The 25,841-nt window shown below is 36.1% G+C and overlaps 1 protein-coding gene across 1 annotated transcript in view; it reads left to right on the top strand.

Moving 5' to 3' along the window:
- The window catches only part of COG5 (component of oligomeric golgi complex 5), a 294,139-nt gene that overhangs the window by 6,842 nt on the left and 261,456 nt on the right, over positions 1-25,841 (top strand). The window contains exons 3-5 of the mRNA XM_082691956.1: positions 2,118-2,175; positions 7,687-7,741; positions 7,841-7,910. Of these exons, the coding sequence (XP_082548082.1) occupies positions 2,118-2,175; positions 7,687-7,741; positions 7,841-7,910 (183 nt within the window). The remainder of the gene's footprint in view (positions 1-2,117; positions 2,176-7,686; positions 7,742-7,840; positions 7,911-25,841) is intronic.

Raw genomic sequence — 25,841 nt, 5'->3', positions numbered from 1 at the left:
TCTCTCTCTGTCTGACAAATAAATAAATAAAATCTTTAAAAAAAATTCTGTATATGTATGAAATCATAAGGTATTTGTGTTTCTCTGACTTAATTTGCTTAGCAAATATTCTCTAGCTCTATCTACATTGTTGCAAATGGCAATATTTCATTCTTTTTTTATGGCTGAGTAATATGATTGGTATTTTCTTTATTCCTTGCATGCAGTACCTTCTTTGAAGGAATCAATAAAAACCAAAAGTTTGTTTAACATCTCTTACAGGGGACAAATTATACTTACGGTAATTTGGAATATGAAGTAGAGGTCTAGTATGGGCCCTGAACCTGCTATAATTGTTTCTCTGCAGAAGAAGAATTGGGATAATGCTAACCAAACCCATAAATTTTGTTTTAAATATCGTTGAGATGAATAAAATAATAGAAGATGTGATGAAGTATGTATTATTTGGAGCTTTGGACAGGAAACAGAAACCACTCTAGGTATTGAAAGCAGGAAGGTGTTTAATACAGAGAACTGGATGCTTCTGAAGTCAGCCAGTGAACTGAGTTGAAGGATCTACTTTCATAGATGCAGTGTGGAGGCCTGGAAGCTCCAGCCCTTACCTCCCATGCCACTGCTAAAATTCTGCCTTGGGGTATCCGGTAACTAAATTCTAGAATGATTGATACAGTTTTTCCAACCATCTCTAAATTCAGGTGTCAGGACCTTGCTCATTACTAGCTGAGACAATAAGAAGATAGCATTCCTTTCTTTTCTGTCTTCAGATCTCTTGGAAATTCATCCAGCTGGCTGCAGGGGAATTTATGGAAGTCTTGCTTTAGGAGTTTCAACATTTTCAAAGTATTCTTCACACAGAAAAAAGATGAATAGAGGATTAAATTTAGTCTTGTTAGGATGGACAGACCGATGACTGTATCAGTGGCCTGGGGAGAATTCAGACATGTTCTGGCCATCTTAACAGACATAGGAAACCAAAATTAGTAGTTAATTTAGATGGCTGTGGTAGAAAGGGACTTGATAGAATAACAATGATATCTGAAACAAGGCAAAGTAGAGGTAGTAGGGGTTCCAGTGAATGAATCCTTGCTGACTAGGAGCTTCAGTTTCTAGCCTAGATAGGAAACAACTTCTTCATTGGAATTGAAAAGGTACAAAATGATAAGGATTTTCGAATTATTCTAAAGAATAATGATTACTCATGATTTCTTGATGTTTCTAGGAATCTCTTGCATGTGGTCTTTACCTCTTAAGCTTTTTGGGTTTTTGATGTGATCATTCACATAAAAAAAGCCTGGGTGGCTCAGTTGGTTAAGCATCCGACTCTTGATTCAGCTCGGGTCATAATCTCAGGGTTGCAAGATTAGGCCCCAAGTCAGGCTCTGTGCTCAGTGCAGAGTCTGCTTGAGATTCTTTTAATTTTCATTAAAAAAATCAGTCTTGCGCAGGGAAAGGGATTTGCTATGACCCTGGGAAACTGAAAGCAGAGAGATGTTTAGGGATAGGTGGGTGCTGACTCTGTGTTATGTTTTCAGATTAGAATATGCTGAATTAAGTTCAAGAACTAAGAGAACCTAATGTTTAAAAAACATTTTTACAAGGAAGACATAATAGGATTGCAAAAATTAGCTGTGTGTTTTTTTTTTTTTTAAAGATTTTATTTATTTATTCGACAGAGAGAAATCACAAGTAGATGGAGAGGCAGGCAGAGAGAGAGAGAGAGAGGGAAGCAGGCTTCCTGCCGAGCAGAGAGCCCGATGCGGGACTCGATCCCAGGACCCTGAGATCATGACCTGAGCCGAAGGCAGCGGCTTAACCCACTGAGCCACCCAGGCGCCCAGCTGTGTTTTTTTTTTTCCCCCAATTTTGGCACAATTCTACCTGCACTTCCCATTAAGAAAGCAAGGGCTGGTGAAAAGGCTGTGACTTCTTCGGCTCTATGTTCACTTATAAACATGTTTATGTTTCTGCTAATAACTCATCTCAAATGTACCCTTATCACCTGTATTTTTTTCTTCTGTGTTGGTGTTTGTGCCTTCCTCTATGGAGAGAGACCTTTATTCTTCCTTGTAGTTACAAAGAAAAATATCCAATACTCACAGCAAATTCTTGATTTTCAGGTTGTTGCAAGGCATGAAGATTTATTAGCACAAGCAACTGGTATTGAGTCTTTGGAAGGTATGTTTCCATTAAGTACTATAAATTAGATTGAGCTAGACCAGGAACTGGCAAACTTTTACTGTTAAGCGTCAGATAGTAAATATTTTAGACTTTGGAGGCCATACTATTTCTGTTTTAGCTACTAAACTCTGCTATTTCAGAGTGAAAGTAGCCAGATAATATGTAAATGATTATCACTATGTCCCAACAAAACTTTAATTAAAACTTTATTGACCTCTGAGCTAAACTATCTGGGTTCAAATCCTTGCTTTGCCACTTAGTAGATATGTGACTATGGACAAGTTATTTAACCTTTGTATGGCTCCCTTTTATCTGCAAAGGAGGAGTATCATTTTTTTTTTTAAGATTTTATTTATTTATTTGACAGAGATCATAAGTAGGCAGAGAGAGAGGCAGTTGTGGGCGGGGGGATGCAGGCTCCCCACTGAGCAGAGAGCCTGATGCGGGGCTCCATCCCAGGACCCTGAGATCATGACCTGAGCCAAAGGCAGAGGCTTTAACCAACTGAGCCACCCAGGCGCCCCCAAGGGAAGAGTATTAAAATGTACCTGGATGGTGTTATTTTGAGGGCTAAGTGAATTAGAAAAATGGTTAGAACAATTCCTGGTATGTATTTAGTGCCTCTGTAAAATTAACAGAAAATTGTTAATTAATGAAAACATCAATACCACCAGAGTGAGTAATAGTGGAGGTAGACTTGAATACTTTCCTTATTTTTGGCTTTCTTTGAAACTTTTTTCAATGAAGTTATAATAGAATAATAATATATTGGGGGCGCCTGGGTGGCTCAGTTGTTTAAGCATCCGACTCTTGATTCAGCTCGGGTCATAATCTCAGGGTTGCAAGATTAGGCCCCAAGTCAGGCTCTGTGCTCAGTGCAGAGTCTGCTTGAGATTCTTGTTCCCCTCACCTTCACGCACGTGCGCAAGCGCTCCCTCTTTCTCTCTAAATAAATAAAATCTTAAAAAAAAGAATAATACATTGGATTTATATTTTTATGAATCTTAGTATTTTTGATTAGATAAATCTTTTATGAATTTTTCATTGTCTCTTGATTAAATTAAACTACATCTTATGGAATGTTAATAACATGTTTTACATTATCACTTGTGTTGTGATTACTATTATTAATCTTTACACATTAAAAGAAAACTAAGTGATTTTCCCTATGTTGATCCAATTCTTGGCAAGGAAGGATATTGCTTTCTGGGATGCAATATGCTTTCATGCTTCAATGCTTCCCCTTATTTCTTATGCACTCAAAGGTGTTAACTTATTCTCAGCATGTATACTGTTTCTCAGACATCCTGATGAAGAACTTAGTATTTGAGGGAATAATAGTTTGTTACTTGAATATTTAATTGGATATCAGACTATGTTCTTGGGAAAACTGAGTACTGACCACTTCCTATTGGAAATGAACTATTTTTAATCTTATATCATTTTATGTGTTTCTGGAAGCAGGTAAATAATATCCTGTTTTAATGGTGATTTGTTTTTAAAATAAATGAGGGGTGATTTTTTTAATTTGTAAAACCTATAAGGATGGCTGGTAGTACATTGATTCTGAGTGTATTTAGGTGTAGGTGAATCATCACAATAGAAATAGTTCTCATTGTGGTTTTTTTATATACATTTAGGTCTACAATGTGCCTGTTTTTCCCAAAATGCTTTTCAGTGATCACGACACTTAAAATGTATGGTTAGACTGAGTTAGAATGACTATCCATTGGATGAGTATATAAGGTACAAAGACTGCCTTCTCTGAGTTCTTTTGATAATTTAAGCATCTTCTCTGGATTGTTTGAATATAAATATTCAAATTTGAATTACTTGAATTAGTATTAATAGTATTAATTTGAATTAGTGTTAGTAGTATTCTACTAATCAAATTAGTAGAATTTGATTATTTGAAGTAGTATTCATTTTGGCATTATGTGTATTTCTAAGTACTTACTAGTATGTTGAGATCCTGAAAAATAAGCGTGATCTGTATTTGAAAATGAATAGTATTCCACCTTCTACTTCATCAGCTTTTTTTTTTTTTTAAGATTTTATTTATTTATCAGATGGAGATCACAAGTAGTAGGCAGAGAAGCAGGCAGAGAGCCCCAAGTGGAGCTCGATCCCAAGACCTTGGGATCATGACCCAAGCCGAAGGCAGAGGCTTTAACCCACTGAGCCACCCAGGCACCCCTACTTCAGCTTTTTAACCCCCAATATTGAATTTTGCCATGTAAATAGTTCAGCAGTACATTTATTGAACCTATTTCATTAAAAGTTGCCCCCATTCATTTTCATTTATTTATTTATTTAAATATTAGTTGAGCGGGTGCCTGGCTGGCTCAGTGGTTTATTGCCCGCCTTTGGCGCAGGCCATGGTCTCAGGGTCCTAGGATTGAGTCCCAAATCGGGCTCCCTGCTCAGTGGGAATCTGGTTCTCCCTCCCCCTCTACCCCCTTCCCACTCGTGCTCTCTCTCTCTCTCAAATAAATAAATAAAATCTTTAAAAAATATATTAGTTGATAATTTGCTAGGTTCCAGACAGGTAGATTTGGGATTTAGAGGTATTTTTAATTAACGCTATTTTACTGAAAAGAGATATCCTCATTCCTTCCTTCATTTGTTCACTCAAACAGTAACTGAGAACTTGTTAGGTACCAGGCACTTATGAACGATAGTCACGGTTCTTATGGAACTTATGTTCTAAGGCAGGGAAGCAGACAAAAAAAATACACAAATGGGAAACTTCAGATATTTTTAAGTTCCACAAAGAAAATAAAATGGTTTATTAGTTGGAGGAAGGGGAGTCCCTTACTAGCTACGATACTCGGGAGGGGGTGGCCTTTTTTACAAGATGACATTTAAGCTGAGAACTGAATGATGAGAAACAGCCACCACATGAAAAGTGGAAGAAGAGTGTGTGGTAAGCTGAAAGACCAATAAATGGGAAGGTAGGAGTTAACATGGGATGTATGAGGGACAGAAAAAAGGCCAGTATGAGAGGAATTTAATGAATAAAGGAGAGAATTGTAGATGAGGTTCCTGGAAAAGAATTTTGATTTTTCATTCTAAATGCAGTGGTAAACCATTGGAGGGTTTTTATTAGGAGTATGGTATATAAGACTAATGCTCTAAAAAGTTTTCTTTTTAGAAATCAGTAGAATCAGGGGTACCAGTTTAGAAGATACTAGAAGAGAGTTGATGGTGCCTCAGGTAAGAGTGGTAGATGTGAGAGAGGAAAGTGGGTAGCATAAAATGGGGGCAGAGCTGATGGGGTTTGTTGATGGGAGATGAAAGAGGCGAGGGAAAAAAGTCACCAAGTATGATTCCTAAGATTTTAGTCTGAAAAAAGGGATAGGTGATGGTATAGATAACTGAGATGGATTAGAATGGAGAGGATTATAATTTTGATGGGGCGAGGGTGGGGCAGAAGTTATCTTGGGTATCTTAATTTGACAAAAGTTCAGATCTAGAGATCTGTGTGTGCATGTGTGTGTGTGTGTACATAGGTAGGCAGACATAAAAAATCTCTGTAGATATGTGTACCTATGTGTGGATGTGTGGATATAAAACTGGTATTTTATTGAATAGGTAGTATTTAAAACATTGGGATTAGGTGAAGTTCCTAAGAGACATTGTAGACAGGGAAGTGAAAGTGACAGAGGATGAAATCTTAGAGTATTCTGGCATGTAGGACTCTAGCAGAGGAGGAGGAACCACTAATGTAATAGGAAGAAACCCAGAGAGTGTGTAAACTTCGAAGCCCAGAGGAAAAAAAGTGTTTTAGGCAGGGAGTGGTTTGACTCTTGTGAATTTCAGAGAATTTGAGCAAGATAAAGACAGAACTGACAATAGAATTTGGCACCTTGGGGGTTTCTGGTGACCTTGATAAGATTGATTTTGGTGTGGTGTGTATGAAATCTGTTTGAGAGTAGGTTGTGGAAAAAATAAGATGTGAGGACATGGTGATAACAAATAAAAGAAGTTCATTTCTGGCGGTTTAAGGTAAAGGAACCATAAAACCAGCAGAAAAATTGGACTGTGCTATACTAAAGCATAATTCTATCTGATAATGTTTATTAGTTCTAATATTACTTAATTTAATATATGACAGTTCTGTACCTAAGTTTATTTAGAATATTGTTTTAAAACCAGAACTATGCCAGTTAAATGTGAAAAGTGTTTTAAAGAGTGGAGTTCAAAATAATTAAAACTGTAATATTGAAAAGTTTATTTTCAGGTATATAAAACAGTAAGATTTAAGATCTGTCTTCCTGATAATATTTTTACAGTTTTAAGAAATTAACCATCATGTTGGTTAATTTAATCATTTTTAAGAAATTAACCATCATGTATATGAAATTAACCATCTCATATAGAGAGTAAGGCGATACTATCCTTGTTATCCATGTGCATTACTTACCTAGGATATAATTAATTGAACAAATATTCATCGCCATTGGAAGTAGTCTGAGTTAGGCTCAGGTCACACAGTAATGAATGAAAATATACTTTCCCTAACCTCCAGGAATTTATGGATTAGTGAGAGAGTAAAATATTAAAGAGATATATAAGCAGATATGTAATTACCTAATGTGGTAAGTGCCATGAAAGAAATGTCTGCTGTAGAAGAAAATAGAAAGAAAACCTAAATTAGCTGGGGGATCTTTTAGTAATTGTTTCTGTTAAGCCAAGGCTTGGTGAATAGTGGCATTTATCTAGTAGGAGCTTGGGGATGCAGCTGAGTGCTGGAGAGAAAGTACACCATTTCCAGGTGGTACAGGGCCTTGAAGGCCAAGCTGTGGACTTCAGTTTTGACATGGAAGTGAAGGGAAGACTGTAGAAGAGTTTTAACAGGGAATATTGGGCTACAGTTTGCACCTTTGGAGATTTTATCTATTTGTGAGAGTGAGAGAACATAATCAGGGAGAGCAGCAGGCAGAAGGAGAAGCAGGCTCTCCACAGAGCAAGGATCCTGATGCAGGACTTGATCCCAGAACCCTGGGATCATGACCTGAGCCGAAGGTAGACACTTAACCGACTGAGCCACTCAGATATCCCCAGTTTGCACCTTTAAAAAGCATTCAAGCTTCTTTTGTGACTATAGTACAATACACATGAACATGAAACTTAACCATTTTAAAGTATACAATTAAGTACCATTAATTACATTTACAGTGTTGTGCAACAGTTTTACTATGTAGTTCCAGAATTTTTTCATCACCCAAGTGGAAAACCCTGTGCTCCTTATGCAGTCACTCTCCATTTGTCAGACTTGTTTAGTGAAACAAGAATTGTAAGAAGAGAATAGACTACTTAAAGGCTTTAAAAATAGTGCAGGTAAAGATACTGGTTGCTTAAGTTATAATGGTGGCAGAAAAAAATTGAAATTTTTCTATATATGGGTATGTGTATATGTATGATTTTTTCTTTTAATATAATTTTTTTCCCCAGTTGGAGCCCTTGTAAATTTGTAAAGTAATGGAAACTGTTATGTTTTCCCAGGTGTCCTTCAGATGATGCAGACAAGAATTGGGGCTTTACAGGGAGCTGTGGATAGGTACTGTTGTTCATTTCGTTAATAAGTGGAATGGAAAGAAGTTTAACCATTGATATTTTGAAGATGATTTTATTGTCACACTTCTTTATTTTCCTTTAGGATGAAAGCAAAAATTGTCGAACCATACAATAAAATAGTAGCCCGGACTGCACAACTCGCAAGACTTCAGGTTGGTTCTCACTTTTCATTTCTTTGTACTTTATTATGCATTTTATTCTTTTACGTGGAAAGATTCCAAGAGAATGAATTCTCAGGAAATAAGGGGATATGAGAGTAAAGGGGAAAAATACTACAGAGCTTTAAAGTAAGATATGCAGGGTTTTTTTTGTTTTTGTTTTTTGAGAGGGAAGGAGAGAGAGAATCTTAAGCAGGTTCCATGCCCAGTATGGAGCTGGATGGGGTTGAGGGAGCTTATCTCACAACCCTCAGATTATGGCCCAGGTCGAAATCAAGAGTTGGATGCTTAACCGACTGAACCACCCAGGAACCCCAAGATACATAGTTTAAAAGAATACAGATCTTGACTATTCAAGTGAATTATTTTCATTCATATAATTATAGTGTACAGTAATTTACTAACTTATTAAAATTTAAAAATATTTGTTCGATAGGGAACAGGAAGAAACCTAACATTTATGCTGTGACCAAATGTAAGGAATCCAAATTATAACTTATTTTAATAACTTGTGTACTTTTTGGGGAAATTCAGTTTTTGATTAGAATTTAGTGATTTTTATGACCTTTGTTTTTCCAAATGTTTTTTCTGTTCCTTCCCTATCCTTCTGGGACTGCAGTTACAAATTTACCAGGCATCTTAAGGATATCTCACAGATCACTGGATTCTCTGTACATTTTTTTCCACCATCCTCTTTTCTCTGTGTGATAATTTTTATTGCCTTGTTTTCAAGTTCACTTATTTTTTTTTCTGTACTGTTTAATCTGCCCCTAATCTTATTCAGTGTATTTTTCATTTCAGACATTTTTGTTTCACCTGTAGAAATTTGATTCAGGTCTTTTCTTACATTCTATTAATCTACTTAATCTTTGAACATATAGAATATTGTTAAAATAACTACTTTAATGTTTTTGCTAATTTATAGAGTGTGCCAGTCATACCATAGTCCAGTTTGAAAATACTTCCAACACCACAGAAAGATCCCTCGGGTCCATTGGCCAGTCTTGCTTCATTTGGGCTGCTGTAACAGATTATCATAGACTGGATGGCTTATAAAGAGAAATGTCTTACAGTTCTGGAGGCTAGAAGGCTGAATCAGGGTGCCAGCCTGGTCATGTCCTTAGTGAAGACTCTCTTTTGGGTTGCAGATAATAATTTTCTTTTTTATTTTTATAATTAAGTTTTTAACTTTAATTCCAGTCTATTTAACATACAGTGTTCCATTAGTTTCAGGTGTACAATGTAGTGGTTCAACAATTCTATGTAATATTCAGTGCTCATCATGATTAGATCGTCATTTTCTTGTTGTATCCTCAAATGGCAGACAGGGCAGGAGAGATTTCGCGGGTCTTTTATAAGGGAACTAATCCCATTCGTGAGTTGTTCACTTTCATGATCTAATCACTGCCAAAGTCCCCACTTCCTAATATCACATTGGGGTTTAGGATTTCAACCCATGAATTTTTTTTTTTTTAATAATTTCATGTATTTTTTTTTTTTCCCTTCATCATGTTAAGTGAACTCTTTAATCCCATCCACTATATCCCCTTTCCCCCACTTCCCTCCCCTCTGGTAACCATCAGTTTGTTCTCTATAGTTAGGAATCTGTTTCTTGGTTTGTCTCTCTCTCTCTTTTTCCCCACTTTGCTTGCTTGTTTTGTTTCTTAAATTTCACATATTAATTGGATCATATGGTATTGGTCTTTCTCTGACTGCCTTATTTCGCTTAACATTTTACTCTGTAGCTCCATCCATGTTGTTGCAAAAGGCAAGATTTTAACCTTCAGTTTATTCCAGACGTCAGTACCTATTCCTGCTCCCAGTTCTAGGCAGTAGCTAATCTATTTTCTGTCTCTATTGATTTGCTTTTTCTGGTCATTTCATATAAAGGGAATTGTACAAGATACTGCCTTTTGTGTCTGGCTTTGTTCATTTGCATAATGCCTTTGAGGTATATCTACGTTGCAGAATGTCTTAAGTAGTTCATTCTTTTTTAATTGTTGAATTCTGTTCTATTTTATGGATGTAACACATTTTATTCATCCATTTACCAGTTGATGGATATTTGGATTATTTCTAGTTACTGGCTTTTATGAATAATGCTGTTAAGAACATTTGCTCACATGTATTTCATTTTTCTTAGGTAGATTCCTTTCTTTCTTAAAGATTTTATTTATTTGCCAGATAGAACAAGAGAGCACTAGCAGGGGGAGTGTAGGCAGAGGGAGAGGCAGGCTCTCCACTGAGCAAGGAGCCTGATGCAGGACTCAATCCCAAGACCCTGGGATCATGACCTGAGCTGAAGGCAGACACTTAACTGACTGAGCCATCCAGGTGTTCCCTTTTAGGTAGATTTCTAAGAATGTAATTGCTGGATTGTATAGTAAGTTTGTTTAATTTTTTAAGGAATTGCCATGTTCTTTTCCAAAGGGCCTATACTATTTTATATTCTATCAGCAATGTCGGAGGGTTCCAGTGTCCACACATCCTTACCAACACTTGTTCTCTCTTTTTTGACTATGGCCTGCTAGTGGGTGGACAGTGGTGTCTCATTAGATTTTTAGCTTACATTTCGTAAATGGCTAGTGATATTGAGCAATGCTTCTCATGCTTTTTAGTCCTTAGTGTATCTTTGGTTTACTCAGTCTATTCATATCTTTCAGGCATTTTAAAATTGGGTCATCCTACTGTCTGTTTTTTTTTTAATTGAAGAATAGTTGACACATAATGTTGCATTAGTTTCAGGTGTACAATATAGTGACTCAGTTTCTCTGTACATTATGCTGTGCTCACTGTAAGTGTGGCTGCATCTGTCACCATATAACAACATTACAGGACCATTGACTATATTCTCTATGCTGTGCCTTTCATCCCTGTGATTAACTCATTCCATAACTGGAAGGCTATACTGCCCACTCCCCTTCACTCACCCTGCTCCTGTCTGCTGACCATCAGTGTATTCTCTGTGTTTATGGGTATGTTTCTGATTTTTCTGTGTGTTCGTTTGTTCTGTTTTTAGATTCCACATATAATTGAAATCATCTGATATTGCCTTTCTCTGTTGACTTATTTCACTTAGTGTAATACCCCCTAGGTCTATCCAAATTGTTGCAGATGTCATGATCCCATTCCTTGTTTTGGCTGCATAATATTCGTGTGTGTGTGTGTGTGTGTGTGTGTGTGTGTGTCCACCATGTCTTCTTTATTCATGAATCAGTGGACACTTAGGTTTCTTCCATATCTTGGCTATTGTGGATAATGTTCCACTGGGCATGAAGTGCAAATATCTTTTTGAGTTAGTGATTTTGTTTTCTTTGGATAAATACCCAGTTAGGAGTTTTTTGGTTTTTTTTTAAATTTTTTTATATATTATGCTACAATATATGATTTGCAAATATTTTCTCCCAGTAAATGATTTTTAAATCTTCCTGCCAGTCTATCCCTTGACTTTTTTTTTTTTTAAAGATTTAATTTATTTATTTGCCATACAGAGATCACAAGTAGGCAGAGAGGAAGGCAGAGAGAGAGAAGGAAGCAGGCTTCTCACCGAGCAGAGAGCCCGATGTGGGGCTCGATCCCAGGACCCTGAGATCATGACCTGAGCTGAAGGCAGAGGCTTTAACCCACTGAGCCATCCAGGCACCCCTGACTTTTCATTTTTAAGTAGTGTCTTTTGAAACAAAAATTGTAAATTTTGATAAAGTCCAAATTATCAAATTTTCTTTTATGGATTGCTAGCACCATTTCTTAAAAGCAACTTTTCTTTCCCTGTTGAATTATTTTGTTACCTTCACGATATTTAATTGGCTTTATGTATGTGGGTTTATTTCTGGGCTACTCTCTTTAGTTGCTCTAGTCTTTTGCCTTTTTATTAATAGTACACTATCTTGATTACTATAGCTTTTTAGTAAGTCTTCTTTCAGGCAAATGATCTTGAAGAAGAATACTGTTTTAGTACCTTTGCAATTACCTATGAGTTTTAGCATCAGCTGACTAATTTCTACTAAAAAGCTAGTTAGGATTTTTTTTTTCTAGTGTCATTTGTATTTCTAATATTCTAGAAATTTTTTCTTACACAATATTTTATCATTATATTTTTTGTAGGGTAGGAGATGTTGTAATTTTTTTTTTTACTTTTTCCCATTTTTCTCTTTATTGAGAATATTGGTGAATTTTTGTCTCACTCCTAGAGTACAAGAAGGTAGTTTTAGAATTACAGACCCAAATTACAATGAAAAGTAAGATAATCCAAGTTCTTTTTAGAATAAATTCAGTTTTGTTCCAGGCTAATCTCAGCTCTGGCTGATACTCATCTTAATGTACTTATTTTCTTTTTTTAATTCATTTTTTATCTTTTATTTTTTAAAATTTAAATTCAGATAACATACAGTATATTATTAGTTTCAGAGGTAAAGTTCAGTGATTCATCAGTCTTCTGTAACACCCAGTGCTCATCACATTACATGCCCTCCTTAATGTCCATCACCCAGTTAACCCATCCTCCTATCCACTTTCCTTCCATCAACTCTCAGTTTGTTTCCTATGATTAAGAGTCTCTTAAGGTTTGTCTCCCTCTCTGACTTTTGTCTTTTATTTTTCTCTCCCTTCCCCTGCTCCTCTATTTGTTTCTTAAATTCCACATATGAGTGAAATCATATGATAATTCTTTGATTGCCTTATTTCGCATAGCATAATCCTCTCTGGTTCCATCCATGTCATTGCAAATGGAAGGATTTCATTTTTTTAAAGATTTTATTCATCTATTTGACAGACAGAGATCACAAGTAGGCAGAGAGGGAGGCAGAGAGAGAGAGATGGGGAAGCAGGCTCCCCACCGAGCAGAGAGTCCGATGTGGGGCTCAATCCCTGGACCCTGGGTTCATGACCCGAGCTGAAGGCAGAGGCTTTACCCACTGAGCCACCCAGGCACCCCAGGATTTCATTTTTTTAATGACTGAGTAATATTTCATATATATATATACATATATATATATATAGACACACACACACATATCACCTCTTCTTTATCCATTCATCTGTCGATGGATATCTGGGAAAAGCTGGTTAGGGTTTTGACTGGAAATATACTGCATCCATAGGTGAATTTGGGGAGAATTGATGTCTTAACAATATTGAATCTTTTGACTCATGAATGTGTTATCTCTACGTGTATGTAAGTTTTTAATTTCAGCTATATTTTGATTTCAGTTTTGTTAAATTTATCTTTGTTTTTGTTACTGTACTAAATGGTATTTCTAAAAAAAATTCTATTTTTTCATTCCTATTTTATATAGAATTGGTTTTTGAAAATTGACTCCATAGAGGAAATAATGAAGTTTTTTTTTTTTTTAAGATTTTATTTATTTGAGAGAGAGCACAAGTGGGGGTAGGGAGAGTGGCAGAAGGAGAGGGAGAAGTAGACTCCCCGCTGAGCAGAGAGCCGGATGTGGGACTCAATCCCAGGACCCTGGAGTCATGACCTGAGCAGAAGGCAGACACTTAACCACCTGAGCCACCCAGATGCCCTGTAGGTTTTTTGTTTTTTTTTTTTTTAAGATTTTATTTATTTATTTGATAGAGATCACAAGTAGGCAGAGAGGCAGACAGAGAGAAAGGAGGAAGCACACTCCCTGATGAGCAGAGAGCCCGATGCGGGCCCCGATCCCAGGATCTTGGGATCATGACCTGAGCTGTAGGCAGAGATTTTAACCCACTGAGCCACCCAGGTGCCCCTGCCCTGTAGATTTTTTAAATTAAGTTTTCTTTTCATATTCTTAGTAGGCATAGTATGACTTAATGCTGATATTGTTTGAAGTTAAAGAATGTAGATAAGACAATGAGGGATTGATAAATAAGCAGCTCTGATTTTCTTAGTAAGCCATTGGAACATCTACTACAAGAGCTGTTGTGTTATTGTAGGGAATACAAAGATGGGTAAGATAGTACTTGTTTTCAAAAAGTTTACGTCATGGTTAAAGGAAGTATGATAACTGTATAAAATGACCTAATAAAATACTGATTACATAATTATGAAAATAATAAGTATTCACAGAAGAGAGAAATTATATGCAATTGGATTATTTTATGAAGTATTTAATGCTTAAGAAAGGAGAGAAGCTTAAAGAAGTAGGCTGTTGACAGCTTTGAAATAAATCTTTAAGAATGAATGCAATTGATAAGGGTTTTAAAGGATAGGTAGAATTTGGGTAGGCTAAGATGAGAGTAAGGTTTTATAGACAGAAGAAAGAATATGACAAAGGCATGAGGTGAAGGCTTGCAGGGCATATCCAGAGAATGGCAATAAAAGTGTACATTAAAAGGATTAATTCAAGCCATTTCCCCCTGTCCTTCTTACTTATTACATGTATCTGTCAGCTTCCTTCTTCACTAAAGACAAACCTGGCTCAGTTATCTTTACAGTGAAAGTCTTTATAGTTTCTGGCTTTAGTACCCATACTAACCCACCTATCATTCTGTCCTCACTATTCTTTGACTTTCTTAACTCCAGTTATGATCTTCATCTAAACTCTACCTGAGCCATCTACTCTCATGACCACACATTAACCTCTGAAACCCTAAACCTTTATGGCCCATTTTCTTTTCTTTTCTTTCTTTTTTTTTTTTTTTAAAGATTTTATTTATTTATTTATTTGACAGACAGAGATCACAAGTAGGCAGAGAGGCAGGCAGAAAGAGAGGAGGAAGCAGGCTTTCCGCGGAGCAGACAGCCCGATGCGGGGCTTGATCCCAGGACCCTGGGATCATGACCTGAGCCGAAGGCAGAGGCTTTAACCCACTGAGCCACCCAGGCGCCCCCCCCATTTTCTTTTTTATATCTCCCCTGATTTTTCCAACTTCCTCAGTACCTTCCCTCAGACCTGTTTTTTTTTAAATAGCTTTATTGAGCTATAATTCAACTAAGTGTACAACTAAATTTTCTCAATTTCCTGTCTCTAACTTTCCAAATTTGGTCTGTAACTGTATATTTCTTTGTCTTTCCCAATATTGCTTCCTTATATCTTATTCAAGCTTTTTATTAAGCTATATATAAATTATAGTTACTTTTCTTGGTTTGAATTTATATCTTTAACTTTTATAAGTAAGTTATAACTCTGTCTAGAAAAAGTGTTTTTATATTCATTTATATTCATTTATATCATATTTGCTATCTTTAGCTAGAATTAACATTACCATCTTTTGATTCTTTTTGTGTATTTTCTTGCAGTACTGTGACTTTTCAGTTGCTAAAAGACCTTGAAACGTTAGATACAAGCACAAAATCTTTTAAGAACCTAACAGAAAAGAAGTGTTTAATGCTTCTATGAGTTGGAAGGGTTTTGGTTTGGTCTATAACACAGGTTTTATGTTACACATTGCACTTCCATCTTTTACTTCAATGTGAATTTTTTTTAAAGATTTTATTTATTTATTTGAGAGAGAGACAGTGAGAGAGAGCATGAGTGAGGAGAAGGGCAGAGAGAGAAGCAGACTCCCCGTGGAGCTGGGAGCCCAATGCGGGACTCGATCCCGGGACTCCAGGATCATGATCTGAGCCGAAGGCAGTTGTCCAACCAACTGAGCCACTCAGGCGTCCCCAATGTGAATATTTTTGATAGAGTTTTTAGTATCTGGGGAGAATTCCTGAATGGAGAATTCACATTACCTATATTTTATTAAATTTATTTTTTAAGATTTTAAGTGATCTCTATACCCAATGTGGGACTTCAACTTAGAACCCTGAGATCAGGAGTCATGTGCCCTGCTGACTCAGCCAGCCAGGCATCCCTCATCACTTAAATTTTAGAAATTTCACGTTTGTCTATTAGATTTATTAAACAGTAATTCATTAACATTAAGTAATCATTACCTCTTTAAATGTTTATGGACTCTTTATGCAAGTAATGTCAAGACTTATAAGAAATTCTATTGCCCCAGGCATTTAAAAACTGGTTACAAACTTACTTAACCAAATTCTTTTAAACATTGAAACAATATCATAAATTTGATAGATTTTCTAAAACTATTTTTTAATTTAAATTTTAGTTAACATATGATTCAGTATTAGTTTCTGTAGTAGAATTCAGTGATCCATCATTATATAAAACACCCAGTGCTCACTATAAGTGCCCTCCTTAATACCTATCACCGAACTAGCTCATCCCCCACCCACCTCCCTCTGTCAACCCTCTGTTTTCTATTGTTAAGAGTCTCTTATGGCTTGTTTCTCTCTTTTTTTCTTTCTCCCCTTTCCATATGTTCATCTGTTTCCTTTCCTAAATTCCACATTTGAGTGAGAGCATATGGATTTGTCTTTCTCTGACTTATTTCACTTAGCATAATACACTCTAGCTCCATCCATGTCATTGCAAAAGGTAAGAATTCATTCTTTTTGATGGCTGAGTAATATTGCATTGTGTGTGTGTGTTTGTGTGTGTGTATACACACATACCCCAGGTCTTCTTTATGATGGACATTTGGGCTTTGTCCATAGTTTGGCTATTGTTGATAATGCTGTTATAAATATTGGGATGCATGTATCCCTTTGAATCTGTATGTTTGTATCCTTTGGTTAAATACCTAGTAGTACAATTGTTGGATCATAGAGTATTTCTATTCTTAACATTTTAAGGAATCTCCATACTGTTCTCCACAGTGGCTGTACCAGTTTGCATTCCCACCAACAGTACAAGAGGGTTCCTCTTTCTTTGCCTTCTTGCCAATACCTCTTATTTCTTGTGTTGTTAATTTTAACCATCCTGACAGGATGAAGAAGAAATGAAATACTGATATATCTGTATTAACACTTATTAAATCAATGAAGTATTGTACTGTTCTGCTTGTCTTCCTGTGACCATCTTTGTCTACTTCAGATTATTCTTTTCTCTTTTGAATATCAATTTGTACTTGCAGTCTTTCGTAGACTCCATATCTTCCAATTAATGTTACGTTTTATTTTTATTTTTTTATTGAATATTTATTTATTAAATATTTTATTTATTTATTTGACAGAGATGGGGATAGAGAGAGCACAAGCAGGGGGAGCAGGAGGAAGAGCGAGAAGCAAGGTCCCTGCAGAGCAGGGAGTCTGATGTAAGGCTCAGTTCCATGATCCTGGGATCATGACCTGAGCTGAAAGCAGATGCTTAACCGACTGAGCCACCCAGGAATTCCTGTTTATTTTATTTTGGAGAGAACACACCCATGAGTGGGGCAAGGGATGGAGGGCGATGGACTCCTCAAGCACACTCCTGCCCAGTATGGAACTTGATCCCAGGATCTTCAGATCATGACCTAAGCTGAAATTGAGAGTTGGACGCTTAGCCTGCTGAGCCATCCTGGTGCCCCATCTTCCAGTTAGTTTTAGTTACTGTATTCTTTTTCTTTAAGATTTTATTTATTTATTTGACACAGAGAGAGATCACAAGTAGGCAGAGAGACAGAGAGGGGGAAGCAGGCTCCCTGCTGAGCAGAGAGCCCGATGTGGGGCTCAATCCCAGGACTCTGAGAGCAAGACAGAGGCCTAACCCACTAGGGTAACTAGGTGCCCCTAGTTACTGTACTCCTATTGATGCTCAAGCTATCAGTATAATCATTTGGAATCCTTTCAAACTGGCTTTGTTTTTTCAAGGAGCCATTGCCATTTCTGAAAGTGTCTTTGTTCTCTGTGGGTAGTGGAAAGTTCTAGACCCATTCTGATGCTTTCTGCTGGAAGAAGTAGGATTAATTAACTGCTAGACTTCCTGATTTCTTTCAGTGAATAGTAATACTGTACACCAAAATTTGAATGTAGGAGAATTGACTAGAATTGATGCTGTGAGCAACTTTTTGTGATGGACATAGCAGAAGTTATTTTTTTTTTATGCTCAGTCACATTGATTTTTTTTTTAACATTGAAGAGAAATTTAAAATTTCTCATTGAAGAGGAGTTTGAAATTTACCATGTTAATCATTTTTAATTACACTGCTAAGTACGTGAACATTGTAGTGTAACAGATCTCCAGAACTTTACCCTCTTTTAAAACTGAAACTCTAAATGCCTTAAATATGAATTTTTCTTTCTCCTGTCTTCATTTTTAGAGCCTACTGTTCTACTTTCTGTTTCTATGATTCTGACCAGTTTAGCTGTTTATAGGAGCAGAACTTAGAGTATTTGTCCTTTTAGCTTATATCATTTTATATAATATCCTTGAGGTTCATCTGTGTTTTAGCACATGACAGCATTTCCTTCTTCTTTAAGACTAAATAGTATGTATGTATGTATGTGTAGGCCCCATTTTCTTTATTCATTAATCCATTGATAGACATTAGGGTTGCTTCCACCTCTTGGCTATTATGAAGAATGCGGCAGTGAACACGGATGTGCAAGTATCTCTTGAAATCCATTCTGCTTTGAATTGCTTTGGAGAGATACCCTGACTATATGGTAATTCTATTTGTCATTTCTTGTGGATCCTCCATCCTGTTTCCAGTAGTGGCTGCACAGTTTGTGTCCCCATCAGTAGGGCTTGAGTTCTCCAGCTTTTCTGCATCTTCATCAACACTTGGTATTTTCTGTTCTTTGGATACTGGCCCACTAATGGGCATGAGGAGGTATCTCACAGTGGTTTTGACTTGTATTTCTGCTATGATGAATGATATGGAGCATCTTTTCATATGTTTGTTGGCCTAGGTATATCCCAAGAATGGGTTTGCTAAGGTTATTGAATTTCTGATCTTTGGCTTTATTATGTAATACCAAATTATTTTCCCTAAGAGGTATGTCATGCGTACCAGCAGCATATGAGTTGGCATTAGTTTGTATCATTGCCAACATTTAGGGTTGTCAGACTTCTTGTTTTTTGCCAATATTTTGGGTGTGTGATGGTTTCAGTTTTGTTTTTCAGTGTCCTAATTACTAAAGAAACTGAATACCTGAGATAAGTCCTCTATTGTGAGTTTCAAATATCCCTTTGTGCTTGTTTTTTCTATTTCTTTATAATATCTAGATGAACAGAAGTGAAATTTGCCATTTTTTCTGTTAGAGTTTGTGTTTTGTTTTATTTTTGGTTTTTTGTCTTTTTTAAGAGAACTTTCTCTATCCTGAGCTCATGAAGATATTCTGTATTGTTCTATGTCATATGTTTTGGTCTATAATGTACCTGAAATATTTCTAAGTTTACTGACCTATTTTTGCTAAGTGTCTTATCTGCTGTTACTTCCATCTTGTATGTTTTTGATTTTTACATAATGCATTTTTCATCCCTAATATTTTATCTTTTTGTATCTTTCTATAATATACTTCTTGAGCACATAGAATAATTTATAATAGATATCTTAGTATTCCAGTCTTCATTATTTCTAGGTCTGTTTTGTTGATTGACCTTTCTTCTTTTTACAGGCTTTATGATTTTATTTATTCATATGCCTATTAATGAGGACTGGTTTTAATTCTTTGTTAGTGCAGGTCCAGAGCAGACTTTGGTTTAGGGCTCATTTATAGTTTAGTCCTAAATGTTTATTGCTAGGTCTTTATACTGTGAGCTTTGTGATTTGTTTCAGTAATTCTTTCCCTGCATTTTCTCTTACACATGTACAGATTGGTACTTACTTTCCATCCAGTTCTGTGTGCATAAACTAGCTTTTTTTGTTTCTTCTGAAGTCTGATCTCTCTTTCCTCACTGTGGAGAGACTGTCATGTTCTATTTCCCTCCCCTTTCCCTTTGCTGGCACCTGGAAATTGTCTCCTAGCAGTATACTAGGATAGTTAAGTTCATTTTCTTGCTTTTCTTTTTTTAAAGATTTTATTTTTAAGTAATCTCAACACCCAACATGGGACTCTCACCCACAACCCTAAGACCAAGAGTTGCATGCTGCACTGACTGAGCCAGTCAGGTGCCCCAAGTTCATTTTCTTCCTTTTCTTCCAGGGATGACAGTCCTGTGCTATCTGTTGTTGAGTGTCTGAAAATGATTTCATGTACTTTGTGCAGTTTTCTAGTTGTTTAAGATGGGAGTGTATTTATGCACCATACCCAGTGCTCCATGCAATGAATTCTGGAATACTGAAAAGAAATAAAATAAAATAAAATGAAGGAAAAAAAAGTTTAATCTCAAAAAAAAGAAGAAGAAGATGGGAGTGTAAATCCAGCCTATCATTCCATCATGTTAGAAGTAAAAGTTGCTCTCAGTTTTAAAAATGGAGTTGTAAGTCACATGCTACAAAATTCACCACTTTAAAGTGTATTTTAAGTGCAAAGTGAGTGGTTTTTACTATTTTCACAAGGTTGCACAACTAACACATCTAATGTCAAAACATTTTCATTACCCTAAGAAGAAACTTTATTCCCACTAGTAGTTACTCCCCTTTACCCATTCCCCTCTCTAATCTGCTGTTTGTCCCGGTAGCATTGCCCATCCTGGACATTTCAAGTAAATGGATCATACATTATGTGGCATTTTTTTTTCTGGCTTCTTTCACTTGGCATAATGCTTTCAAGGTTCATCCTTGTTGTAATATGTTTCAATACTTCATTTCTTTTTAAGAATAAATAATATTGTATGGATATACCACATTTTTGTTTATCCATCTGGTTTGTTTTCCCAGCACTTGATGGACATTTGGGTTATTTCTACTTTCTGACTATGATGAGTAGGAACTGTTATGAACATTTTTGTCTAAGCTTTTGTGTGGACATATTGTTTTCAGTTATCTTGGGTGTTTACTGGAGGATATGCAAGGTTGTATGCTACTTGTGTACTATTTTGATGTATCAAATTAATATGCATACAACCTTAAACTTAGACAATGTTATATGTTAATTATTTATCAATCTCTGGAAAAAAGAAACTTTGAGAAATGCCAGACTGTTTTCCAAAGCAGCTGTACCATTTTCCATTCCTATCAGCAATGTATGAAAGTTAGTTTATTTCTTACAATACCTCTCTTCTTTTTAATATAGCCTTCTTTTTTTTTAAGATTTTATTTATTTATTTGACAGACAAATATCACAAGTAGGCAGAGAGGCTGGCAGAGAGAGAGAGAAGGAAGCAGGCTCCCCACTGAGCAGAGAGCCCGATGTAGGGATCGATCCCAGGACCCTGAGATCATGACCTGAGCCGAAGGTAGAGGCTTTAACCCACTGAGCCACCCAGGCGCCCCTTAATATAGCCTTCTTATTGGCTAAGAAGTAGTACTTCTGGGTTGTTTTATTTTATTTTTAATTTTTAAAATTTATTTTTTAAAGATTTTATTCATTTGAGAGAGAGAGAGAGCATGAGCAGGTGGGGGTTGGGGGAAGGAGCAGAAAGAGAAGGTGAAGCAGACTTCCCGCTAAGCAGGGAGCCCAGTGCAGGGCTCAATCTCAGGACCCTGGGATCATGACCTGAGTTGAAGGCAGAGTCTTAACCAACTGAGCCACCCAGGCACCTGCTTCATGGTTGTTTTAATTTGAATTTCCATAATGACTAAAGATTTGAGCATGTTTTATTGTACCTATTGGCCATTTTAAAAAATCATTTTTTTTTTTTACAGTGTGTTACTAGTTTCAGGTGTACAATACAGTGATTCAGCAATTCCATGTATCACTAGGTACTCATCACAATAAGTGTACTCCTTAATTCCCATCATCTGTCTAACCCATCCTCCACTTACCTCCCCTCTGGTAACCATCATTGCTGGTGGAAATGCAAACTGGTGCTGCCACTGTGGAAAACAGTATGTATGTTCCTCAAGAAGTTAAAAATAGAATTAACCCTATCGTCTAGCAGTCGCATTACTGGGTATTAACCCAAAGAATACAAAAACACTAATTCAGAGGGATACCTGCACCCCTATATTTATAGCAGCATTATTTACAATAGCCAGGATATGGAAGCAACCCAAGTGCCCATCAATTGATGAATGGGCAAAGAAGATGTGGTATATATAACACAATGGAATGTTATTCAGCCACAAAAAGAATGAACTCTTACCATTTGCAACAATTTAGATGGATCTAGAGAATATGATGCTAAGTGAAGTTAATCAGAGAAAGACAAATAGCATATGATTTCATTCATATGTAGAATTCCAGAAACAAAACAAAAGAGCAAAGGGAAAAGGAGAGACAAACCAAGAAATAGACTGTTAAATTCTATTAGCCATTTGTATATCATCTCCTATTCAGATTTTTGCTCATTTTATTTATTTATTTATTTATTAAAGATTTTATTTATTTATTTGACAGAGAGAGATCACAAGCAGGCAGAGAGGCAGGCAGAGAGAGAGGAAGGGAAGCAGGCCCCCTGCCGAGCAGAGAGCCCCATGCGGGACTTGATCCCAGGACCCCGAGATCATGACCTGAGCCGAAGACAGTGGCTCAACCCACTGAGCCACCCAGGCGCCCTGATTTTTGCTCATTTTAAAAGTTGGCTTTTGATCTATTTCCTTCCTTCCTTTCTTTATTGTTTATTATTTTCTGCACTTGGAATATATCATCCCATTATGTTCTGCCTTCTGTTTTAGTCGTTGAAAAGCTTTGATTCTGACCTGGATTTTTTTAAAGGTAATCGGTAGTTTTCTTCTGGCTTTTTTTAGGATTTTCTTTTCTTTTTGATTCCCTTCAGTTTCAGAATGTGGTTCCTTTTTATTCATCTCAAGTGTAATTAGTTTTTCTTTTTCCATCTGCGAGTTTATCTCTTTCATCATTTGTAAACCATAATTTCTTCAAATATACATCATTGTCTCTCTCCTTTGTCTTTAGAATCTAATAAATGTATGCTCAACTTTCTTTGTCATCCAAGCCATTTACTGACGTTTCCTTAATCTATGTGTGTGGTTTTTTTTTTTTTTTTTGTCTTTCCTGGACTTTTTCCTGATTGTATTTCATTTCATTCTTTCTTTAGCCAATTACAGTCTGTGATTAAACTAGTCTATTATTTTGCTAAATTTTGGTAATGTTTATTTTTAAAAATTCGATTTTTATTTTCCTGAAATGCTGTATGATCTGTCCTGTGTCCTGTGTTCTGACTTTTACTTCTTTGTATATATTCTGTGGAGGTTTTCTGTTATCTGACTCTGGAAGGTACAGTATTTGTTGTGTTTGTAGTTATGTTTCTTTTTGTAGCATGTTTGGCCTGTTTTGTCTAATGGAGTTCAATTTCTTTGGGTGCCTGATTATCTTTTGCTGTGTGCTGGACATTTTTTTTCTTTTTTGAGAAGCTATTTTTTTATTTTTATTTATTTATTTATTAACATTTTTTTAAAGATTTTATTTATTTATTTGACAGACAGAGATCACAAGTAGGCAGAGAGGCAGGTAGGGAGAGAGAGGAGGAAGCAGGCTCCCTGTGGAGCAGAGAGCCCAATGTGGGGCTTGATCTCAGGACCCTGGGATCATGACCTGAGCCGAAGGCAGAGGCTTTAACCCACTGAGCCACCCAGGCACCCCGAGAAGCTGTTTTTTTAGATTATCTGAGTCCTTAAGATTGGTTTTGTTTCTGCATGGTATCAGAGATTACTATCAGTCTAAGAACAACATTAAATTTAATCAGTTTTAACTATCTGCTCCATTTGGCCTTGATCTTGGCTGTTAAGATGTAGGTTGTAGTTTTCCAAGATTAGCCAGTATTCTCAGATTACAGGTGGATTTGCTTCTTTTTCTTTCCACTTTTAGCTTGGTATTTCTATATGTTTTATCACTTCTTTGATGCTTTTCAGACATTTTTACATGTCCTACAACATTTTTTAGTTGTTTTCAGTGATAAGCTAACAATCTAGTGCCATACTGAAAATAGAAGACTCACATGTCTTATACATGTCTTATCTTTTTTATAAAACAAATGCTTAATACTTAAAAAATATTTAAAATAATTTAAAGTAAATTTTTAATTTTAATTAATTACTTTTTAATTTAATTTTAATTTGTAATTTATAATAATTTACAAATTATTATAAATTTATAATAATTTACAAATTATAAATTTATAATAAAATTTTATAATTTTAATTTATAAAATAACATTTATAATCAATAAATTATTAATTTATAATTAATTTTAACTTAGTTTTTATTTGTGTGTGTGTGTTTTGTTTTTTATTTTAAGAAACGTTGAAGTTACTTGTTTCATAATTTCTTTTTTTTTTTAATTTATTTTCAGCATAACAGTATTCATTGTTTTTGCACCACACCCAGTGCTCCATGTAATACTTGCCTCCCTAATACCCACCACCTTGTTCCCCCAACCTCCCACCCCGCACCCCTTCAAGACTCTCAGGTTGTTTTTCAGAGTCCATAGTCTCTCACAGTTCACCTCCCCTTCCAATTTCCCCCAACTCCCTTCTCCTCTCCATCTCCCCATGTCCTCCATGTGATTTGTTATGCTCCACAAATAAGTGAAACCATACGATAATTGACTCTCTCCGCTTGACTTATTTCACTCAGCATAATCTCTTCCAGTCCCGTCCATGTTGATACAAAAATTGGGTATTCTTCATTTCTGATAGAGACATAATACTCCATAGTGTATATGGACCACATCTTCCTTATCCATTCATTTGTTGAAGGGCATCTTGGTTTTTTCCAGTTTGGCAACCATGGCCATTGCTGTTATAAACATTGGGGTACAGATGGCCCTTCTTTTCACTACATCTTTATCTTTGGGGTAAATACCCAGGAGTGCAATTGCAGGGTCATAGGGAAGGTCTATTTTTAATTAATTAAATTAAATTAAATTAAATATTTAAAAATATTTAAATTAAATTAATTAAAAAATACTTAAAAGTATTCAGTTTCTTAACAAAAAAGAGAATGAAGGGTCAAGTCCTCACTATGGCATGTAAGCCCCTTCATGATATGGCTTCTGCTTGCCTTTATCAACTTTGCCTTTCGCTAGAAATTCTCACATTTTCTTTTTTTGTCTAACTCAGAATGTTCTTGTCAGTCAACAGACTCTAACTGATCTGACAATTCTTTTGTGAGGGCCTCTCTTGCCCTTCCTTCTGGCAAAGCAGAATATTTCTTTTTCATTTTTTGGTTCCTTTAGAGTACTGTAGATACTTCCATTATAGTACTTTCTGCATAGTTTTTACCTTCTTTATGCTCTTATAAGACTTAAGGACTGTGATCATGTATTGTTAATATTTGAATCTCTAGTCTTGGCATAGCATTATATACCAGATAGTTAAATGTTTAAGAAATGAATAAAATGATCTTTTCCTTAATCTGTGTCTCAGTTTTAATATTCTTTCTAAAAATGTAATACATGTTTCTGAACAAAACATACATGGTATACTAAAAATTTTTTTTTTAATTTTAAAAATTAACATATAATGTATTATTAGTCCCAGAGGTACAGGTCTGTGAATTGTCAGGCTTACACACTTCACAGAACTTACCATAGCACATACTTTCCCCAATGTCCATAACCCAACCACCCTCTCCCTACCCTCCCCCCGCTGCAACCCTCAGTTTGTTTTGTGAGATTAAGAGTCTCTTGTGTTTTGTCTCCCTCCAGATCCCATCTGGTTTCATTTTTTCCTTTAAAAAAATTTTTTTTAATGTACTTACACATCCCTCCTATAACAACTTGAGAAATACAGCATGTGAGAAGAGTGTGTATGTCTTAGTCTTTTTCAGATAGAGAAGAGATACTTTCAGGTTATTTCAGGGATAGCTACTTTAGGAGCATGTGAAGCAGTGAGGATACATGGGAACCTGTCCTAACAGCCAAAGGAATCCTGAAACAGTGTGACACGCGTGCACAGTAAGACATTGCTTGGCCTGTAATAGCATACCAACATTCACGCTTCTCTGTGACTCAGGCTCTGTGTGTTTGCATCTCTATCTGCTGCTTTTTCTTTCTGCCACAGTGGGTAAACGCTCATGCTCCTTTTCACTTGCTTATTGTTTCTTCTCACTCTTGCTGCTTTTGTTTCAAGGTTTCTGCTTATTGCCACTTCCCTGCCAGT

Source organism: Mustela nivalis (genome assembly GCF_964662115.1).
Source record: "Mustela nivalis genome assembly, chromosome: 12".
Lineage (NCBI taxonomy): Eukaryota > Metazoa > Chordata > Mammalia > Carnivora > Mustelidae > Mustela > Mustela nivalis.
This window is presented reverse-complemented; position numbering and strand designations above follow the sequence as displayed.